The sequence below is a fragment of the Mangifera indica genome, chromosome 18 (assembly GCF_011075055.1).
Source record: "Mangifera indica cultivar Alphonso chromosome 18, CATAS_Mindica_2.1, whole genome shotgun sequence".
Taxonomy (NCBI): Eukaryota; Viridiplantae; Streptophyta; class Magnoliopsida; order Sapindales; family Anacardiaceae; genus Mangifera; species Mangifera indica.
The window spans coordinates 1,599,726-1,621,740 of NC_058154.1; the positions used below are offsets into that span (position 1 = coordinate 1,599,726).

General features: G+C 32.4%; 2 protein-coding genes, 3 non-coding genes and 2 pseudogenes across 5 annotated transcripts; 5 read left to right on the top strand and 2 right to left on the bottom strand.

The window, feature by feature from the left end:
• Positions 1-49: 49 nt before the first annotated feature.
• LOC123202122 (tubulin beta-1 chain-like) lies at positions 50-1,950 on the bottom strand. Its single transcript, XM_044617875.1, has 3 exons — positions 1,463-1,950; positions 1,099-1,368; positions 50-1,013 (listed from the first exon to the last, which is right to left on the bottom strand). The coding sequence occupies exons 1-3, from the start codon at positions 1,854-1,856 to the stop codon at positions 337-339; spliced, it is 1,341 nt and encodes a 446-aa protein (XP_044473810.1). The 5' UTR covers positions 1,857-1,950; the 3' UTR covers positions 50-336.
• A 7,561-nt stretch (positions 1,951-9,511) lies between these two features.
• Positions 9,512-11,790, top strand: LOC123201330 (annotated as a pseudogene).
• LOC123202514 lies at positions 9,646-9,739 on the top strand. The gene has a single exon (XR_006498986.1). It is a non-coding gene; the product is annotated as a small nucleolar RNA snoR26 (small nucleolar RNA).
• LOC123202515 lies at positions 9,792-9,882 on the top strand. The gene has a single exon (XR_006498987.1). It is a non-coding gene; the product is annotated as a small nucleolar RNA snoR27 (small nucleolar RNA).
• On the top strand, positions 9,950-10,073 carry LOC123202505. The gene has a single exon (XR_006498978.1). It is a non-coding gene; the product is annotated as a small nucleolar RNA SNORD14 (small nucleolar RNA).
• An 840-nt stretch (positions 11,791-12,630) lies between the features above and the next one.
• LOC123201582 (protein transport protein yos1-like) lies at positions 12,631-13,023 on the bottom strand. Its single transcript, XM_044617160.1, has one exon. The coding sequence runs from the start codon at positions 13,018-13,020 to the stop codon at positions 12,787-12,789; it is 234 nt and encodes a 77-aa protein (XP_044473095.1). The 5' UTR covers positions 13,021-13,023; the 3' UTR covers positions 12,631-12,786.
• A 1,710-nt stretch (positions 13,024-14,733) lies between these two features.
• LOC123201825 lies at positions 14,734-16,306 on the top strand (annotated as a pseudogene).
• The last annotated feature ends 5,709 nt before the right edge of the window (positions 16,307-22,015 follow it).

Here is a 22,015-nt window from a genome sequence, read left to right on the forward strand (position 1 = left end):
TAAACTTTAATATAAAACTAATTGATTTTGTATATAATATAGATTTCAATTTTCTCTCTCCTAAACTCAGTATATATTTCCAACATTTTCTATTGTTCCAAATCAACAACGAAAATACAAGCCTTCTTTGCCCTGCTTGGTTAGTTCCCAACCAACCGCTATATCACTAGTAGGATACAAAATTTAGGGTTCACCTTGATCAGCTAAGAAAACTTCAAATTCATATAGTATAGAAGAGAAAATATTAAGTAAACTTTGATATTCTTCCTGCTACATATAACAGCATAAAAAAAAAATTGCCAGAGACCGGCAACCAGAAACAACATAATCAATATATTACTGCTGATACTCAACATCCTCTTCTTCCTCCTCATAATCATACTCATCAGCTGTGGCATCTTGGTACTGCTGATACTCAGAAACCAAATCATTCATATTGCTTTCAGCTTCTGTAAATTCCATTTCATCCATTCCTTCTCCTGTGTACCAATGCAGGAAAGCCTTCCTTCTAAACATGGCAGTGAACTGTTCACTCACCCTCCTAAACATATCCTGAATCGAAGTTGAGTTCCCAATAAATGTAGAAGCCATTTTCAACCCAGTTGGTGGGATATCACAAACTGATGATTTCACATTATTGGGAATCCACTCCACAAAGTAAGAAGAGTTTTTATTTTGGACATTAATAATTTGCTCATCAACTTCTTTAGTACTCATCTTGCCCCGGAACATTGCTGAGGCAGTCAAGTAACGCCCGTGGCGTGGATCGGCTGCGCACATCATGTTCTTTGCATCCCACATTTGTTGGGTGAGCTCAGGGACTGTCAGGGCTCTGTATTGTTGGGAGCCACGTGAGGTGAGAGGAGAAAAACCCACCATGAAAAAGTGAAGCCTGGGGAAAGGAATGAGATTAACAGCAAGCTTTCTGAGGTCAGAGTTCAGTTGACCTGGGAACCTCAAACAGCAGGTCACTCCAGACATTGTTGCCGAAATCAGGTGGTTCAGATCCCCAACTGTCCATCAAAATTTTAACTTCAGTAATTTTTTTTTCCAGAAAAAAAAAGCCATATTGGAGAAATTGTATGAAATGAAACTTACAGCTTGGAGTGGTGAGCTTGAGGGTGCGGAAACAGATGTCGTAAAGAGCTTCATTATCAAGAACCATACACTCATCTGCATTTTCAACAAGCTGATGGACAGAGAGAGTTGCATTATAAGGCTCAACAACTGTGTCAGAGACCTTGGGTGAGGGAAATACAGAGAAAGTAAGCATCATTCGATCTGGGTATTCCTCTCTTATTTTTGAAATCAAAAGAGTTCCCATCCCAGATCCGGTCCCTCCTCCCAAAGAATGGCAAACCTGAAACCCTGGAACATCATTACAAAAGCAACATTAGCAACCAAACACAGAAAGAAAACCACCAAAAACAAAAAGATTTTTTTCCTTTTTTTAAGAACAAACCTTGCAGTAAATCACAATTCTCAGCCTCTTTACGGACAACATCAAGCACTGAATCAATCAGCTCTGCACCTTCAGTATAATGACCTTTAGCCCAGTTATTTCCTGCCCCGGACTGCCCAAAAACAAAGTTATCGGGTCGAAAGATCTGCCCAAATGGACCAGATCTGACACTATCCATAGTCCCAGGCTCAAGATCCATGAGAACACCTCTGGGAACGAACCTCCCACAACTAGCCTCATTGTAGTACACGTTAATTCTCTCAAGTTGCAGTTCGTTGTCTCCGATGTACCGTCCGGTGGTGTCTATGCCGTGCTCGGCGCAGACAACTTCCCAGAACTTGGCACCGATTTGGTTGCCGCATTGGCCTCCTTGGATGTGAAGAATTTCACGCATTTTGGGAAGAAAAAAGAGAGCCTTTTCAAGGAAATTTGAGAGAAAGGTAGGAAAGGAGAGTTCAAGGGAGGCGGTAGGGACAACTTCAGTACTTTATAAAAGGATTTTGAAGTTTTCTAGGGTTAGATTTGAATGTGAATTTGAATTTTAAAAGCGGGATTTCGAGTTGTAATTTCTTTTAGTGGTAAGTCAAAGTAACGGTCTGTAGGACAAGTGCGTTGAATCGTGAGAGGTGATTTTGAATTTCAAATTCTGAGCCAGCTGTAATCTGAGTTGGCGGCTTCTGGTTGGTTTTGAGTCATAATTCTTAGGCCCGGGCGGTGATCCATACCGGGCCGAGTGCCATGTGTCTGGGCCTAACGATTCAGCCTAACGGTCAAATGAACAAATTCTTTTTTTAAAATTACAATTTTACTTTTAAGCTGTTAATTTTTTAAAAATATATATGTTATTCCAAAACTTAAAATAGCCACAGGTGAGGGGAAAATTTTATTGGCAATGATATACCTATTTTTTAGTATATAAATAAATATATATAATTTTTTTAATTGAATTTTATATTGATAAAACATGAAAAAGATAATGGGTATGGATATGTATTTCACATGGTTTGGGTACTAAGTTGATAACTAGTTAAATAACTTATGAGTGTCTTAAACTATTAAAATGCGTTTTCAGTTACAAAATCGAAAAACAAAACCTATGTGTAGTCATGTTATTGAATATTATTTTATCGTTAATTCAAAATCATCCAATTAACTGATGATGTATATCAAATATATATTCATTTATGTATTTAAAGTGAGTACGCGTAATTTATTAGAATTTTACTCTTGGTCTCTTTCAAGCCCCACACTGTATTTTTCACTCTTTACTAGGGCTAGATTTGAGCCGAGCCAAGCTCGAGCTCATTCGGTTCACATATAACTGAGCTCGAGCTCGTCAAGTTCATGAAAGCCAAGCTCGTGAAAGTCAAGCTCGTGAAAGCCAAACTCGAACTTGTCAAGCTCGTGAAAGCCAAGTTCGAACTCGATTCAAATTCAGTTCGACTAGTTTTTCGTTATTAAAACGACGTCGTTTTAATAAATATTGGTCAAAATGATGTCGTTTTATATCAAAATTTTTAATTGAAAAATCTAGCGAGTAACTCGAGCTCGATTAGGGCTAACTCGTTTCGGACTCGTTCAAATCGAGTTCGAACTCAAACGGGCTTGGTTCGAGTCCAAGCCTACTATTTACTCACAAATTTCTCTTAATTTTTATTTATTAACTAGTTTTAATAATTTATATAAGTCTCTCTCTCTCTCTCTCTCTCTCTCTCTCTCTCTCTCTCTCTATATATATATATATATATATATATATATATATATATATATTTATATTTATATTTATATATGTATGTATGTATTCACAATTTTCTAATATTTTATATTTTTTTCTCAAATTCATAATAGATTCCTCAATTTTTTAACCTGGAGGATCATTTTTCTCTCAATTTGATTGTAATGAGTATTATGTTAGTTTTCCTCCAATAACTCAAAAAACGTATACATTTGATACAACTCCATTCATCACAAACAAGGAGTACTCCAAAGAAAACAACAAATAAGAGAACAAGTTCTAGGTATGACAATATTTCATTAAATCGAAATAACTTTTGAATAACAGGTCAATTGAAAAGATATGTAAGATATGTAAAATGTTTAGTATCTTGATCAAAGTCAAGAACATGACATTTATAATGAGGTGAAACAGTGTAATACTCTCAAGTACGTTCCAGGGATATTTATATTTTTTGATCTTATTTTAATATATTTCTAGTTTTAAATATATATATTCACATATATGTGTGTGTTTATATATATATATATATATATATATATATATATATATATATATATATATATATATATATATCCATATTAAAATCCATATTAAAAGGTATGGATATATATAAAGAGAGAAAAGACAAAAAAATAAAACTTCAAGCCTTTTCCATCATCTTCTCCTTCCTTTCCCTTTAACTATGTTTATATATATTAGATGCATGTTATATGAATATATTAGTATGTTTTGGTGTTGATTTAAGGTGATTTTGGTGATAAAAGAAACAAGACAAAGAGGAGGAAGTCAACTTGCCAAGATTTTCTTGAAACAAGGTAAAAGGTATTATCCTTAATATATTTCATATTTTATGTTATAAATAATGATTCTGAAGTTGAGAAATGTTGTTTTGCCATTTGGGGTATCTATGTGTGTTAGTTTGTTCATGACAGATAGTTGAATGATATTTATCATTTTGCCACTGACTTCGTCCCATGTTTTGGCTACCTTAGCTGATAAATCATGAGTGCTATTATAAATTGTTAGAAAGCTCTTTGAATTATCTTTTCAATGATATATAGCTTGTATGAATTAAAGACCGTTTGGACTATTAAATTGCATGAACAAAAAGATTGTCTTACCAAATAAACAGTGAATATAGTTTTTTGCCACTGATTTCATCCCGTGTTTTGACTATCTTATCTAATGAATCATGAGTTCTATTATAGCTTTTGGAAAGCTTTTTGAATTCTCTTTTCAATGATGTATAGTTTATATGGATTAGAGACCGTTTAGACTATTAAATTACATGAAAAAAAAGACTGTCTTACTAAATGAACAGTGAATACAATTTTTTGTCACTGATTTCATCCTATGTTTTGACTACCTTATTTGATGAATTATGAGTGATGTTATAGTTTGTTGGAAAGCTCTTTAAATCATCTTTTCAATGATATATAGTTTGTATAAATTACAGACCGTTTGAACTATTAGATTGCATGAAGAAAAAAATTTCTTTACCAAGTGAACAGTCCATGAACAGTGATTTACAGTTTTGGAAAGAAAGAAAGAAAAATAGGAGAAAAAGAAAAGGGAGAAAAGAAATAAAGGAAAAGAAAGAAATGAGAGAAGAAGAAAAGCAAGAAAAGGAATTTAGGGCTCAGGATTCAAAGGTCGTCCCAAGAGTATAGTCTGGTGGGTTATAAATAGTTTTAGATGGAAGCAAAATCAGTAAGATATAACACATACATGCATGCTATGAACTATGAGAGGGGATTTTATACTACACCGCTCGTAGTAGGACATAGAACCATAGTAGGGTCCGTTTGCAATAAAGCATATTAGTAGTAAAGCATAATTCAGATTCAAAAATGGTGTAGTGAAAGAAAAGAAGAGAGCTCGAGCTTAGAAAAGTGTCAAATCCTTGTAGTGAACTTCCAGAAAGTATCAAATGAATATCAAATAGGACAAAGTATGACCCAAATAATAAAGAATGAACTAGATTATCTCATCGATTTCTTATGGAGGTTATGATGTGAAATTGAGTCCTCATAGTGAGTTAGAACAAGAAAAAAGATAGTTTACTTAATTTTTTTCCCTTACTGAATGTTCTTATCTCTCATTTCTTTTTTTTTTCATGATTGCAGGTACAGGTGATCGTGGTATCTATGAGGCAGGGTTAGGTCAGCGAAGATAGATCCGGTTAGAGAAGGTTATCTCTGGTTTATGTTACATGCATATAGTCGTATGTTCTTATTGACTTTTAACCTTCTTGAGATGGTTGTACAGTTGTATATTAGTACTTCATATTTTCATATTCTTTCAGATGAGTTTTCATATGGGATATATACATCTTTTGTTTGCTTCCAGATTTTTCGTTTTTTTAGAATAATTTCTAAACATTTTTAGTAATAAATAATTCTTCCACTTTACCTTTCGTTTTTACCATCTTCTTTCTAGCATAAGGTTATGTCAGGTTTAAATTTGAATATATGATAGTTATATTAGTTAGAGTTTTCGAACTTGTAAAAGGGTCTAACTAATATGTGTGACGATTTTGATCGGTGTGAGTTCAGGTATGTAACAATTTTCTTGGGTTTAGACTTGAGTGGTTAGTGGCTCTTCTTAACATCAACACTATATCGCCAAAATATGTTTCTAAGATTTTCTGTGTCAATAAAGTTGGAAGGTAATATTAAACATCGATGTAATGACTAAATTGTAAGACAGTCACTCACTAGAATGAACTTGAATAGGATGAATCAGAGGTCAATACTATTTAGTCAAAATCAAAACTCATAATTTGAGTTTTGTCTAAAAATCTTTTACAGCAATAGTGAATGTACAAGTATTTCACTAAAACAAGTCTTTCACATCTCTAAAAACTTTCCACAACATATTTCTTTTGATGGTATCTAAGTTCACACAAATTTTTGTTATTGTGTCTCAATAGCATGACTAATGCTAGAAAGTGTTGAAAAGTCAAAAACTTCTCAACCACTCTGGCATTTTGTCAAATCGAACTCTAGTGCTTTTTCTTTTTTCTATTAGAAAAAATATTCTATAATAAAAAATCAAACAATTTGATTAATTCTCATTATTTTTGTGCATAATCTAACATGAATACAAAAAATGAAACAAAAACTTGACCAAAGTTTGAAGAAATCCATTTAACCGAAAAATTCACGCATGTTAGGATACCATTGGCTTAAAAAAAATTGCATTCAACCCAAGATATAACACATTCTACACAAACCACACATTCTCAACTATGTGTATTGTGCGAACCTATATTTCAAGCACAACAAAGCTTCAATTATTTTCCACTGTGACACAATTTCAACTACCCCCATTATGTGTATTGTGCATACCTATAATTACACATGACAAAAATTCAATTATTCCTACTATGTGTCATGCACAAAAGGCTACAATTGAGTAAAACCAAGTATTGTTTGACATTAGCTTGTAGGATCGAATGGCCTCAGAGGGGGGGTGAATTAGGCAACTTTAAAACTATCTTTACCAAATTTGAGAATTAAAGTAATTTATTCAAATCAAATAATGTTACCTATTTTTAATTCAATGTATGAGAATAACTAAAAATATTTCAAATAACCAACACAATCAAAATAGCATAACATAAAGTATGAGTTGAAGGGAAGAGAAAATCAAACACGCGATGCATAGTGGTTCGGCTAAACCCGGCCTACGTCCACTCCTCCAAGCTTTCTCCCTTGTAGTATTTCACTAATCCTTGGTTGACCAAAACCTCAACCAAGCTTTTCCTCACAATCAAAATAGCTTCCAAGGTGCTATTAACCTTCACAAATGTTAATACCCAATTTCTCTCACAAAAAATTTTCTAATCTCTCCAAGAGTGAACCTCACTCTTTTATAGCACGATTTTTAGTATGAAATTGAAATATGACCTCTCTCAACAGTGTATATGAAAGTTAAAACTTAGTACAACCCAAAGCAAATGAAATTACAAAGTGTATGAGCAAGGGTTTTGATTAGAGAGAAGAATTTGCAAGTCAATAGCTCAAAACTAATTTGCTCTCAAATATATGAAAGTTTTTGGTGGCAAAAGTTCTTTTCGAACGAAATTGATTGGGTTTATATAGGGAAAAATGAGGAAAGTTACCGTTGTGCACAAAGATAGCCGTTTTAATTTTTCAGAAAACGCACAATTCGGTCAACCGGATGTGACGTGGCACTTCCGTGGAGCTTACGTGGCACTAGCCGTTGGAAAAATTCAAACCAAAATTCGGTCGACCGAATTTCTGAAGCCAAAATACATGGCTTCTGGATAATTCGGAAGCTGATTCGGTCGGTGAAATTCGGTCGACCGAATTTTATTACATTTTACCCCCTGAATTTTCAAAAATCGTATTTGACCCCTAAAACTTTGAAAAGTGACAATTTAACCCATTTTTGAAAATTCTTTCAAAACCAACTTTAAGATATGAAAATGTAATTCACAAAACTTCATCATTTTAAAAGAATTAATAAACTTTGGTGAAAGCATTGGCTTAAACCAATAAGTTTGAAAAACAACATTTTAACCCAAAATGTGAAAGGTATGAAAATGAGTTTTCAAGTGAGCTGCCCCATGTAAATAAATATTCTAATCAAAACGAATGCTCTAAATTACAAATATATCTACCTAACACTTGAGTTTTTCTTCAAATCTTCAATAATTCTTCAATTGACTCTTCTCTTTCATTTCCATCTTGAAACTTCTTCAAGTGCATTAGATAAATCCTTGCAATCTAAGCTCACACTCAAGTAAAATCATTAGTCAATATGTTTAGGGACATATTAGTTTGTTATCATCAAAATAAGAGCATAATGACTCCTCAAGTCAACATAGCTCTGTTTAAGATGTTACATTTAAATTATGTAACTTATATATTTATCAAATTATATAACATATTCAAAGTTAAGAGGTAAGATTTTTTAGGCTTTAGTGCAAGATATAAAAAATTTTAGGATTCATTGATATTATACATGAGCCAAATCACTAGCTCACCAAACTGGAGTAATTACAAGCTCGAGCTCATCTCTAGAGTTGGGTTTGAGCCACTCCAGCTAAGCTTGACAATAATTGGTTTGAGTTGTAAGCAACTGTTAAGTGACTCAACTCATTTGTAATGCTAGATGTGCAAATCTATTATTAATGCAAGAAAAAATTTTAATCCTCCCACTAGAGTAAAATTTTAATCACCCCACTATGTATGTTATATATACCTATTTTTCATTAAAGACAAAATTTTAGTAATAAAACTATGCATACCCATATTGAATACTCAAATTGGTACATATTTGATATGTGTCATTAAGTGATTGAATGATTTTGAATTAAAAATAAAGTAATATCTAATTACATAATGACATATCACATATGCACTTATTTGTGTACTTAAAAGTGGGGAAATTTTCATTATGCCAGTTGCACATAACAAATTATCTTTAACTCCCCACTTTTATTTCCTCCCATTATTGTGCATATTAGATGTGAATCACACATATTGGAAAAACTATGAAATGAACAATTTTCTTACCAATTTTTCTGTTACTTAATTCAAATAATAAAACTATATGTACATATTTTAGATATACAAATATGTACTTATTTACATATATCATCATATAATTGAGTAATCTTAAATTAACTATAAAATAACATACAATTATATAATAACACGTATAAGTGTTTACATATTTATATACCCAAGATAGGTATATACAATATTACTCTAATTCAAACCCTTGTTAATCACAATATTACTTACACAGCTCTAAAATAAAATAATAAATTTAATCAAAATCCCAAGCAAACCCTATAACCAAAAACCTTCAAACCCATATTTATGACGTTTCAATTATCAATAAAAAAAAATGTAAATCTCTGTAATGTAAGCTATCAATAATGAACTAACCTTTTTTTTCCTGTTTTGTGCATAAAAATCTTGTGGAATAGTCAAAATCTATACATCTATGGTATGGCAAGGTGTATAGTATGTAAAAAGTATGTTTGCTTTAAAATGGGTTAAAGCCAATTTATATGCAACGATAATTTTATAATAAAAATAATAATATTATATACATAAATAATAATATATTATTATATAATTAAATAATTTTAAATTAAAGATAAAATAACATCTACTTATACGATGATATATTTATTTTATAAGCATAATTTTATTTTTAAAAAATCAACTGTTTCCGGGTTGGGCCTTTGGCTTACCCATGAGGCTTGGGTTTTGACTTGCCAAACGGGCCCGGAGAAAGGCAATTCGGCATTCATAATCCTAGCAGAGCTAGGGTTAAGTTTGTCGCCCTTATAAACGCTCTTAAGATCAGCGTTGGCATTTCCGTCCATCTTCCTGTCCCAGATGTTTGAATCATTTAGGGTTTTTACTGTTTTTGTTTATTCGTGCTGATTTATTTCTGTGCAAGAGCATCTGTGATGAGTAGATCATAAATTTGTTATCCTTGCACTTTGATTGCCAGTGAAGAAACTAATGGGGAATTTTTTCTCTGAGATGCTCTCTTTGCAATGTAAGCTTTCTCCCTCTCTCCTCCTCTCTTTTTCAATTAAAATCCGGATCGATGATGTTACTGATATACTGCGTTATCTATCTGCAACTTCCTAAAAGGAATTGAAGATAAATATAATATGCTGAGATCCACATCGGCGTTTTCCTTTTATACGGATTTGAATGTTGTTTGTTTAACTTTTGAAGTTGTTGATTATCTTCGGTCGATGATGATAAGCTTTGAGGCTTGTTTCTCAAAACATTCGCAGTGGCCGCCTGAGAGCTTTCGCCTTCGCCAGGCTTGAGAGCTTTTGCTGCTTTTATCCTTCCTTGGATGTCTGAGACCTCTTTTTTTTTATAAAAAAAAATTAATTGGTTTTCATTTTATTTTTAAAATTTTCAAGGTTTTCGAAGCTTTCATGGAAAAGGGTTTTACAGTCCTCAATTTTTTACCGGGGATGGCCCAGGGGCTGAAGTATCAATAGCTTGTTCTAATGGAGAACAAAATAAAATTGCAGTTGTTAGACTATATCCTAAGGAAGGTTAAATTCTGGTTATTCATTTGCAATCTATAATACATCCTCGATTAAATGATCCCTAGATTGAATTTTGCTGATGGATTATGAGCTTTTCTTTTTTATTTCTCTCTCAAAGACTCGAGGAATCCCAAACAGGCAGAGATGGCAAATGGCCTGGGCGGCATGCGGCCCACCGTGGGCATGGCTTTTTAACCCCGGCACGGAAAATCTTCGGCTATATGAGGCCTGTGGGCTGAGTGGACTGTCCCCTTTGACCGTGAGATAACACCTGACATGATTTGGGACTGTTAAGTTATTTTAAACAGACAATTATTATTATTATTATTTTTTGGATGGATTGGCCGATCTAGTATAATTCATCATTGTAATGGATTAAAATAATTAAAAAACTAATTTTTATAATTAAAATTATAAAAAAAATTATGTTTTAAACTGATCCATTAAAAACTTAGGAGGTGTAACCCGTAAGTCTTGACCTGCGACTTGGGTTTGAGATATTGTTGAATTGACTTGACAGAAAAACTCATCAAGTGACAGGTCTTGGCTCAACACATGGTTCAATGGGTCACACCAAGGTCCAGCTTGGCATGGCCGATGGTAACCTATGTAAATAGGTTACTTTGAAGAATAGTCACATTGATGTCGTGGACAGATGGAGACCATGGACATTGTATCAAATTCACGCAACAAATTCAAAGCCTCTGCTGTAACAGTTTAACCTCCTGCCCAAGAAATAACCCCCAGAGAAATCCAGCCTTAAGTATCCAGATTCAAGTGGCCTTTCATCAACATGGGTATGGTTTTTGGGAAAATCATGTTGAAACCCCAGATTTTGAATTGATTCAATCTACTTCAGATTATGAAATCCGCAAATATGCACCCTCAGTTGTAGCCGAAGTTACATATGAGCCATCTCAATTCAAGGGTAACAGAGATGGAGGCTTTTCAGTGTTGGCTAATTATATTGGAGTCTTAGGTAATCCACAGAACACTAAGCCTGAAAAGATTGCCATGACAGCTCCAGTCATTACTAAATCAGAAAAGATTGCCATACCAGCCCCTGTGCTGACACCGGGTGGTGGAGATGAGAAGAAGATGGTGATAATGCAGTTTATTCTGCCCACCAAGTATAAGAAGGTGGCGGAGGCACCGCAGCCAGTGGACGAGAGGCTGGTGATAAGGGAGGAGGGCGAGAGAAAGTATGGGGTGGTGAGGTTTGGAGGAGCAGCAACAGATGAGGTGGTGGAAGAAAAGGTGGATAAGTTGAAGAAGAGCTTGGAGAGAGATGGGTTTAAAGTTGTTGGGGAGTTCTTACTGGCTAGGTATAATCCACCATGGACTTTGCCTAATTACAGGACAAATGAGGTTATGATTCCAGTTGAGTGATCAATTTGCAAAGGCTTGTAATGTTAATAGTATAATGTTCTATGTGTAGTTTCAGGCTGCAAGTGAAAACCAATAATCTTTTCATGTACTCCTGTTTAATCTATTCCTCTACATTTAAATTTGCAATTGCTTTGAGCATGTTTGTTGTCTCCCAAACCAATTTCTCAACTAAATGCACTGCAGTTGCCTAGTACTGACACAGACCTGGTTCAGAAGGGCATCAATTTCTACAACTAGAACAGAAACTAAGATTTAGAAAACTAGAATTTAATCAATTTGGAATAAGTGATACTATATATATAAACAAATTATATAAATAGTATTTATCACAAACTACCGTTTATACAATTTATTTATACGCATAGTTTTATACATTTGGATAAACTCCGAATAACAATATTTTCCCTTATTTGACAGTAATTTACAACATGAGCAGCAGAAGAGCAACTAATGCATATTCAAACAAAATGAACAGAGAATATCAGAAGTACTGCTGAACATGAGATTCGACAAAAGTGATTTTTTTTTTTAATTTTCTATTAAGTATATTAATTTTGTTTTAAAATTTTCAGTGTATAAGCCTCAATGTCTATCACAAGCAGCAAATCTCTACAAAATACTGAAACAGGTTCAGAAGGGTATCAATCTCTACAAAGTAGAACAGAAATTAAGATCAAGAAAGCTAGAATTAATTGATTTGGAATGAGTAATACAATATATATAAATAAATTATACAAATTTATTTAACAACCTAATGTAGTAGCATCTGATTGGGTGAAACTTATTCAGATATGATAACATTTGATTATTGGGTGATTTTGAATTGAGATAAAAAATAAACAATCACATTACATAGTTTTAAGATTTGACAATAATTTACAACCTGAAGCAGCAGAAAAGCAACTAATGCATAGAGATCAACTAATGCAAATTCAAGCAAAATGAACAGAGAACATCAGAAGTACTGCAAACATAAGATTCAACAAAAGGGCCCATTTTCTTTTAAAATCTTCTATAAAGTTTACTGATTCATGAAATTCACACGGTATACATCAATTTTGTTCTAAAATCTTCACAATGTGTAAGTGTCAACGTATATCACAAGCAGCAAATCTCTGTGGTCACTCTTCAACCTTAACCAGAGACTAGCTTCACTACGATAATGATGATATTCAAAAGTATAAGTGGCAATCTCATGAACTGGCATGCATGTATAAGCCCAATGACCTGACCCTTGAGCGAATTTTTTCTTCCGGCTTGGAGTTCTGCCAAGGTCCACCCTCTTGGAGCTAGAAACCGATCCTCGTTCAGTATTGCCATTGCATTAGCAAAGAGCAGAAGACCTTCCAGCAAAGTCCAGAATCCCATATTCTGCCCAAAAATAAGTTGAATATATCAATTTCAGGACAAGCATTTGAGGCAAAAATTCAACAGAAGTCTCAAGTTTAAAACTCAGTAGCACATTCAATGACGCAAGAGCCCTAATAAAAATTATTCTTCAATCACAATTCGATTATAGAACAAGGCTATGAAAACATCAGAACATTTTCCCAAATCTGATTTCATAGATATCATCATTAAATTTTTATTTAATCTGCTGAACTCTCCCAAGAAAAGAACTGCTTATAAGTTCTATTCTAACCTCTCAACTTCCTCATAAAATCATACAAATTTATAAGTTTTACCACAATATAATACAAATTTATCAGCTTGACCAGATGGGCAAGGAGTAAGAGTTATTCAAACATAACACAAATTTGTCAGGCAGAACCAGTAAAAATTTAACAAACAGAAAAAATTAAGGTTATGGGATTTGAGTATGAATTAGCAAACAAATCAATACAAATTAAATCAAGGAAACTTGAATTATCAGTTTCAATAACATCAAGACTGAGCCGTTCAAACACAAATCAGACGATAAAAGAGTTCTCACCTGCTACAATTACAAATGAAGAAGAAAGGAGCTGTCTCCTGTCAAAGATGAGGTCAGAGTTAAACCCTTTTGATCATTTACGAAGAACATGCAGGCAAAACCCACCTCGCCCAGCAAAATTCTCCGCTGTTATGATGAGGTCAATTACTTAAAGTCCGCATTTTAAAAAAGCTCTTATAATCCAACGGCTAATTTGTGTTCTTTATCATGCAAGCAGACAGCTTCAAGCCGTTGGATTATTAAAACAGGGAAACCTCGATAAGACCAATGTGGACCCGGCCCGGATGTCAAGCCCATAGAAAGACAGTGACGGAAGAAAGAAAACCATAAATAAAACCCTGAGACATATGATATAAGTAATATTTTATTGTCAAAATAAAAAAATTATCTTAAAAATAAGTTATTTAGAAAATTATTAGGTATAAATAATTATTATGTTTAATAAAATTTGATAGATATAAATAATTATTGTATTTAATTAAATATAATAAAAAATTACTAGTAAATTATTTTATTTAAATAACGTTGAATATAATTATTTTTAAATATTTTTATATTATTTGTCATATTAATTAAAAATAAATTTATTTTTATCTTAAAAAATTAATAAATAATAATATAATTATAATAAAATCAAGATTAGCTTGGTAATTTTTAAAAACCTAAGGTGAAAGTGATAATCAGATTATCACCTATATTACCTATCACGTCAGCATTGACAAACCTAGGGTTGGATTCGAGTCGAGCCGAGCTCTGTTTGCAGTCAGCTCGGGCTCGGCTCGCTTTATTTAGGGGTGGCTCAAGTTCGGCTCGAGCTGAACTCGGCTCGGCTCGGCTCGAGTTTGGCTCGTTTTTGACTCGGCTCGTTTTTCATATCAAAACGACATCGTTTTGTGTATATATATAGATCAAAACGACGTCGTTTTGTATAAAAATTTTTAAAAAAATATGTCCTGCCAAGTCGAGCCAGCTCGAGCTCGATTGAGCCGAGCAGAGCCCGGCTCATTTCGGGTTTGAACCGAGCCGAGTCGAGCCCGAGCTCGAGCTGGCTCAACTAGAATCCAACCCTAGACAAACCAAACAAAAGAATAAAAGATAGAGTACCAAGATATTCTTTGATAACTTGAACCAAACGCCCCTAAAAATATTGGCAGCATTATTTCTTCTTCCTCGTCTTCAATATTATCACCCTCGTCACTCTACTTAATTCTAGCAAATACACAGAATTAGGATCCCCATAATTTACTGAACAGTCAAAAGCTTCCAATTTTGATAATAATAACAACAATGGAGCTGTTGATGGTGGATCTACGAAACCAAGTTGACGTGGCCGAAATAAAAGCCAGGTCAACCGCTTCGACGAAGAACACCAGGCGTTTGAAGAAAAGCGAAGACAAAACAGGCTCCGTTGAGGCTAAAGAGACTGTCAATCTGGCAGTTTTGGGGGAAGATTTAGGAGATTATGGTGATGACTTGGACTTCCCGCACGATGACCCATCATAAGTCTATTACTTTGGCGCTAACCAGATGCACCCGGACATTTACACCACATGGAAGATGCTACAATGGGACCCATCGGAGTTCTTTAGGGGCCCGGGTGGCCCGCCATCCGACGTGGCGATATGGCACATGAGACTGGGTGGGAGAGCGGCTTTTATGGGGAAAATTGGGGCGGATGATTTAGGGGATGAGTTGGTTTTGAATTTTGATAATGAATAAAGAGAAGGTGCAGACACTTGCCGTGAAGTTTGATGAGTCTGTGAGGACTGGTTGTACGTATATGAAGATTAAATTCGAGGATGGGAAGATGAGGACTAAGACTATTAAAGCCGCAGCTGAGAATTTTCTTCTCAGCTCTGAGTTGAACTTGGCTGCGCTCAAAGAGGTAAAAAGTTAATAAATTTACGTTGAGCTTTAAGTTCAATGAAAATTTAGTTTATGGGAAATCAGAATGACTCTACTTGTAACCATTGGCTCCATGGCAATCCCTGTCTACAATGCTTACAATGTTTTCTTATGTTTGATTTCGTTGTCAAAGGAGGAAAAAGTTCGGCAAAATGGTGGGAGTGGTCTAGTACATTGTATAATGTAACCTAAATTTTTTAAATATGTTTTGAAATAAAGTGAGAGTTGATGGACTAAATTTGGAACGCTTGTTATGTTATGTACTGCAGGCTAGAATTTCCACTTTATTTCTGAAGTTCTGACTTCCCCGAACATGGAGGCGACACTTTTTAAGGCAATTGCATGGTAAGAAGTTTGGGGGTTTGTATTTTTTTGCTTGAATTTGCCATTACTATTGTAGGGATCATGTGATGAGACACGAGAATTGATCAAGAAAGCCTGGAATGAAGCTGACATTACTGAGGTTTCAAGGCAAGAGCTGGAATTTCTTTGGGATGAAGAGTCTCTTGAAAGGAAAATAAATTACAGGCCACAGTATTACGCTGAAAATCATGAACAAATCAAGAACAGGTAAGATTATTATCATTATACCAATGATACACTTAATTTTTTGTTTGTGACTTATGAAACACTCAAATCTTTACTGACCAAGGAGGAAGTGACGGACCTACAAGGGGCAAGGGGGGCACTACAACAACAATAATAACATTTATGGTTTTGTTTTAATTTTATGTTTTGAATATGAGAGACCGAATTGTTCATGAAGGATTTTGTTTTTAGTATCTCTTGTATTATGGGGTTTATCTATTTCAAATCTTTCTTCTCATAGTTTCTCCTCATATTATCAAAGGTCAATCATGATTCAGCTAAAATAATTCTTTATAACCTTCAATGTTTTTTTTTTTTTTTCAAATTCTGAAAAAAATTTAAATGAATAAACAACTGTTGTATTAATCATATGTCCCTAAACTAAATGGATGGTTAAGACTTAAGATGGATAGAGGGGGAAGCTAGCCTTACAGTTCTCACTGGAATTAGATCTGTTACCTTTGATAATGGCAAGTGATGTTCAAAACAGAGTATGAATTTGCAGACAAAACTAGTTTGATACTTGATCTGCCAATTGTCAAATGTCAACCAACTCTGAAGTTGTAATGAATTTATTATCTAGTCAGTTAGTGACAAATCTTGAGAATACAGTGAATTCTAAGAATTTTCCTCAAGTTGGTGAACCATGGTTTTTTGCTCATCTTTTGTGTCTCACTAGAAATCCAACTAAAAGTTAGGGTACCATTTTTGCATTTTAAATTGATTAACACACTTTAGTTGAAATGGGTAAATTAAAATTTACAATGAATATATAATTTATTGTGGTAATCCAACAAGTTAAATCATTAATGGAGCTTGCTGTTTGAATGTTGTGATACTAATAGTTGTTTCTTCCAAATTTTTACAGGACATATTTATGTTATGTAGATATGGTGATGATGATTGAATTATATATTTCTTTTTCATAACTTATTTGAATTTTTAGAGCATTTAAATCTCATACTATTTTCGAATACTTGTACAACTTTGTGTCTTAGATAATGACAAGACATGATGCTTGAATCAATCTTGAATCAGAGAGTCAAAGTTTAAATGCTAGAACAAATTAGAAAGAGACGATTTTGTGAAGCTAGATGGGATACAAGGATCAAGTGAATTGGACGCCAAAGCCAAAAGCAAGAGCAAAGTGTGAAAAAGGTCTCAGGTTTGAATTCCTTTGATCCAGTTTCAAAGATTCTAAATAAGTCTGTCAGTTTGTGCTATCAGGTCATATTTGTGTCATGCTTGTTTAGATTTCAGCTTAAAAACCTTCAACTTAACCCAACTCGAAATAAAGTTGTGTCAGAATTTCTCAATTCTAAATTGAACCAAAATATTTTTGGATTGATTTGACCTCACCTAAATTAACCTGAACTATATAATAGGTAATATTATGTCAAAACATGACACAATTTATTATGAAACAACATGCTTTATCAAATGCCAAGGAGTGATACGATTTTTTACAAAATAACATACTGAAAAATATTTTGAAACAAAACGACACATTTTGTCAAAGCAAAATATATATATTACAACTTATTAGTGTAATTATTGTCTCTTTATATGATTAATTGAAGTGATAAAAAAATTAGAATATCACAATCAAGAACCCTAAGCGAACCACAATTTTAACGCAATTAATAACTAACAAAGATAGCGAACATATAAAATATCTTTATTATTTCATCTTAATCAAATATATTATTCAAATAAATTATTATTTTAATTAATTAAATAATTAATTATTATTATTAAATCAAATCCTGACTTCAGCTAAGCGAGGATAGTGAAAAAGATTTGATTTCCAAAGTGTCCAAATCGATTGTGACATAAATTTTCCTGAAACACCATTCTCACAAATTGATTTTGTAATAAGGATCAAATATCACAACTATAATTAAAGAATTATAATTAAACCAATACTTCTAAAACTTTTCAAACATCATACCAACCATACTTTTAGTGTAATCATAAGCTCCATTCATTTGTTGTTTCAAAGAAAAGTATGCAATGAAAGTTGAAGGAAAATAAGTGTTTGTAATTTGATACTTACGACCAGAAAGCAAGCATGTAATATCATAAATAACAATCAAGAATACGATTATTTTCTCACTTTGATTTCACTTATTCGACAATTGACAATTTTTGTAATTATTATCACTCAAAGAAAAATGATAAAAGACACGGCAAAGTTAAAGAACACTCTCAAACATAAGAAAAGTAAAATTTAATCTAGTTGAAGCATCTTGTCTCAAACCTTTCTTCCTAGTCAGTGACAAGTTTATACTTTCTAATTTGAGACAATGTATTTTATAATATTTCTCACTTTGAGAACACTTGTATCAACATCTTTTAAACCATCTTACACCGTTAAATTAATAATATGAGCACAAAATCTAAGATGAAAAAATTTACCATTACATACAAGTGTTTCTCTTATCTTAAATTTTTCCCGTAATAACTCAACAAAAGTATCATTTGCAGATGTATTGTCTAAATTTGTGGAAAAATATTTGTTTTCAATCCTTTTTCAACTAGTAGTGTATGAATCTTTTCACTTAATATCATGCTAATAAGAGGACGCCGCATAAAAGGGAAATTGAGAATTCTCTTTCACAATGTCTAGTTTTTACTAATAAAATGTGCAATAATGCATAAATATCCATCCATTACAAATTAAGTGCACAAGTCTAACATCAAGCTTATTCTACTAAGTATTTTTTCAATAAACTTTCAATTTGTTCCTTCTCTCTCTTATACATTCTCAAGACATTGGCTTTATTAGTATTTCTAGAAATACAACTAACATTCTCATTTAAATAACATAAGGTATCTTTAACATCAAATTATTCCACAAATGCCGATGACAAATTATGCATTATTATAACAAAAGTAAGTAGCTCACAAAAAGTCTCCTTGTTTAACTTTGTAGAAATTAACTTCTAACTCTTGATTCATCATTAATTGTCTAATGTTATTAGTGTGACTCTTAGCACATGTTTTAAAATTTCGAATGGGATTATACATTCCATATTTTCTATTACAAACATATATTGTATTGTATTTTTTACATTTATACTTTTTTTTTTTAATATCTTTAGATATAGACTTTGCAAAGTTTGTTAGGACATGTTAATCCGACACAAAAAAATTGAGTTAGAATTATGATTTTTAACATGAAAAATAGTTTGGATTGTGTTTTTATGACCTAAACTAAATTAGTGTCACGCTTAGATTGACACAAAGTCAAACCCAAATTGATCTATAATGATTCAAAAAGTAAAAAAATTATCTCATAACAATTAAAAATCTCCAATATTTACTGCAATCTATACTAAGCAATTAAAAAATATCTCATACTAGTATCTGTACGGATTTGCAACCAACTATCCTCTTAGTTGAAGAGTTCTTCAAAATGTGACTTTCTATATCCAAGTTGTCTAGTTTATCTTTATCCAGTATATTAATTTTTGATACACTTGGCCTTACATCTTCTCTTATCCTCTTTTCAGAAACTGAGTTTCTTGGAGAATATAAATTTGTAGGGGTTGGCAGAGTAATATCAACATGGTCACCAATTTTCTTAGTTCAAATTTCGAGGTTTCTTTCCATTTCCATCACGCTTGGTTACGGAGTAAACAATTAAAACCCATTTTAATGGGTTTATCAGTTGACACAAAACGATAATTACTTTATAGTTTTTTCTGACACTGGGGTCTATATCTCCCACGTGTCTAACATACTTGTTAAACTTTTTTACAAAGTTAAATATTAGTGGAAGTGGTTGGCCACATTAAGTCCAACGATTTTAAGGTGTCGGCAACATCTCGTCCATTGATCTTGAAGTGTCGACAACATCTAGTCCCTTCACTTTTTCTTCCACATCTTAGGTATACATTGCATTTCACGTGTTGATCATTTATTTTAGGCAGATCAAATCTGCCTCCTTCACTTTTAAGTTGGTTTTTTGATTAGGTTCATAAAGTTTCTAAAAGCATCTTCGTTTTCATCCTTAGTTTGGGCTTCTACTTCAATTTGGGCTTCAACTTCCTGAGTCAACATTAATCGAATAGTATCTTTTGTAGTATCCATCAAAGCCTGTTGAGAAATATTTTGGATTTTGAATTTATCTGTTATTTCTCGTAACCAAGCTTGATTAACCTTGAATAGAGTATTTTGAACTTTTGCATACTTGCTTGGCAAGGTTACTATAATTCCTTTGTCTATATGAATTGTAGTTTCTCTTCTCAAAAGTTCATTTAGTTTGGCTTGGACTTGTAATAGTTTTCCTATTTGTATCATAGTCTAGTACTAATCCTTCTTATCAAGTTTCTTCTTTATTTGCTACAATGCAAACCGTCTCATAGAGATGTTTTCTCGAACCATTATGTGATATCATGGGTCTCCTATAACAAATTCTCATATCTATATAGGTTGTATATTATCATCTTCTTGAACAAAAGAGCTAATAATACATGTGAATGTGTGAATCCTTCTATCTAGGACACATAGTGGATGTTTCATGGTATCAGGTATTTTAGGGCCTCTCATCTTCGTCTTTTCGATGAAGTTGAGAGTTCTTTCCAACGTCGTGCAAGCTTTCCAAGGAGAGAAGTTTAACCGTCAAAGGAAGAGGAGACATTGAGAGTTATTTGTCGTTGACAATGACATTAGATTTGGAGTCGGAGATTTGGAAACTAAACTCTAAGGGGTAAATATCATTTTTTAAAACTTGACTTAGAAGTAAACTTTTAGTTTTTAAGGTTTATAAGGGAAAAATAGATTAAATTTTTGTTTATTTTTAATATTACAAATGAAATGACAATTTCACTCTTAAAATCGTTAACTTTAATCACTTATAAATAGGTGTTTTAGCTTTTTAAAGATAAGGAATGAAAACTTAAAAAAACAAGATACTTTGGGTGGGAATAAGTCCTTTGACCTTTGAAACATAACATTTGCATCTCTAATTTGTTGTGTACATATTGTTCTTTGGGGGTGTGATTATCATGTTTGAAACTATCCAAAGGCATATTAAAATTTTCACAAAACATCCCTAAACTTTTTTTGGATTTCCAAAAACCTGGAAATTTCTTTAACACTTTTAATATTTTCAAAAATTATCGTTAGCCCAAACATATAGTTAAATATTAGTGATACTTTTATCTATACTTTTATTAGTATAAGTACTACTATCTCTTGTCATCATTCCCAAACTACAATCAGAAAGAGAGGAAGAACAAGATAAGAGTGAAAAGAAAGAAAAATAAGTGAGCTCTTATGTAATTTGAATATTTAAATAGTTTAATTTTAAATTTTGTTAATTTGAAATTATGCTAATTTTGAAAGTTAAATAGTTGGAATAAAACATTAATTTTGCTTTCTCTCCCTGTGTTAGGTTTGTTTCATTAATAAAGTTTAATTTTAGATGAGAAAGCATTGTTTATGTCATATAGGGGTGAAAGTGTTTATATTCAAACCTTCAATGGGAAAATGTACTTTGTTCTTTTTTAAAAAATCTTTTGCAAATTTGATAAAAACTCTTATATTTTTCTATATGAGTATAATATGATAAATAGTAAAAAATATATTTATAAAAAAGCATTTATAAAATTCAGATATAAAATAATACAGAACATGCATATACAAGTTCAACACGATATATCGTCAATAATACATTTCTAAAAATACGGTAATACTAAATATAATTTTAATACTTTTTATATATCTTTTAGTTAACAATTTAAATGTAAAAAATCTATTTGACTATTAAATCTAATATAATATAACATATAATAAAGATTCAATCATTATCAAAAAATTAACATGAGAGATTATAGATTTGAATGATAAAAAATTTATTTTTTTATTTTATATAATTATGATATTATAATAATTAATTAGAAACGTAAATGAGATTTTCGTAATTTAAAA

Bases quoted from the DNA above. Each gene is read 5' to 3' on its own strand.
- LOC123202122 (XM_044617875.1), bottom strand. From the start codon at position 1,856: ATGCGTGAAATTCTTCACATCCAAGGAGGCCAATGCGGCAACCAAATC. The intron at 1,369-1,462 runs GTTTGTTCTTAA...ATGATGTTCCAG, and splicing joins GAATTGTGATTTACTGCAAG to GGTTTCAGGTTTGCCATTCT. The intron at 1,014-1,098 runs GTAAGTTTCATT...TTTGATGGACAG, and splicing joins CAAGCTCACCACTCCAAGCT to TTGGGGATCTGAACCACCTG.
- LOC123201582 (XM_044617160.1), bottom strand. From the start codon at position 13,020: ATGGGATTCTGGACTTTGCTGGAAGGTCTTCTGCTCTTTGCTAATGCA.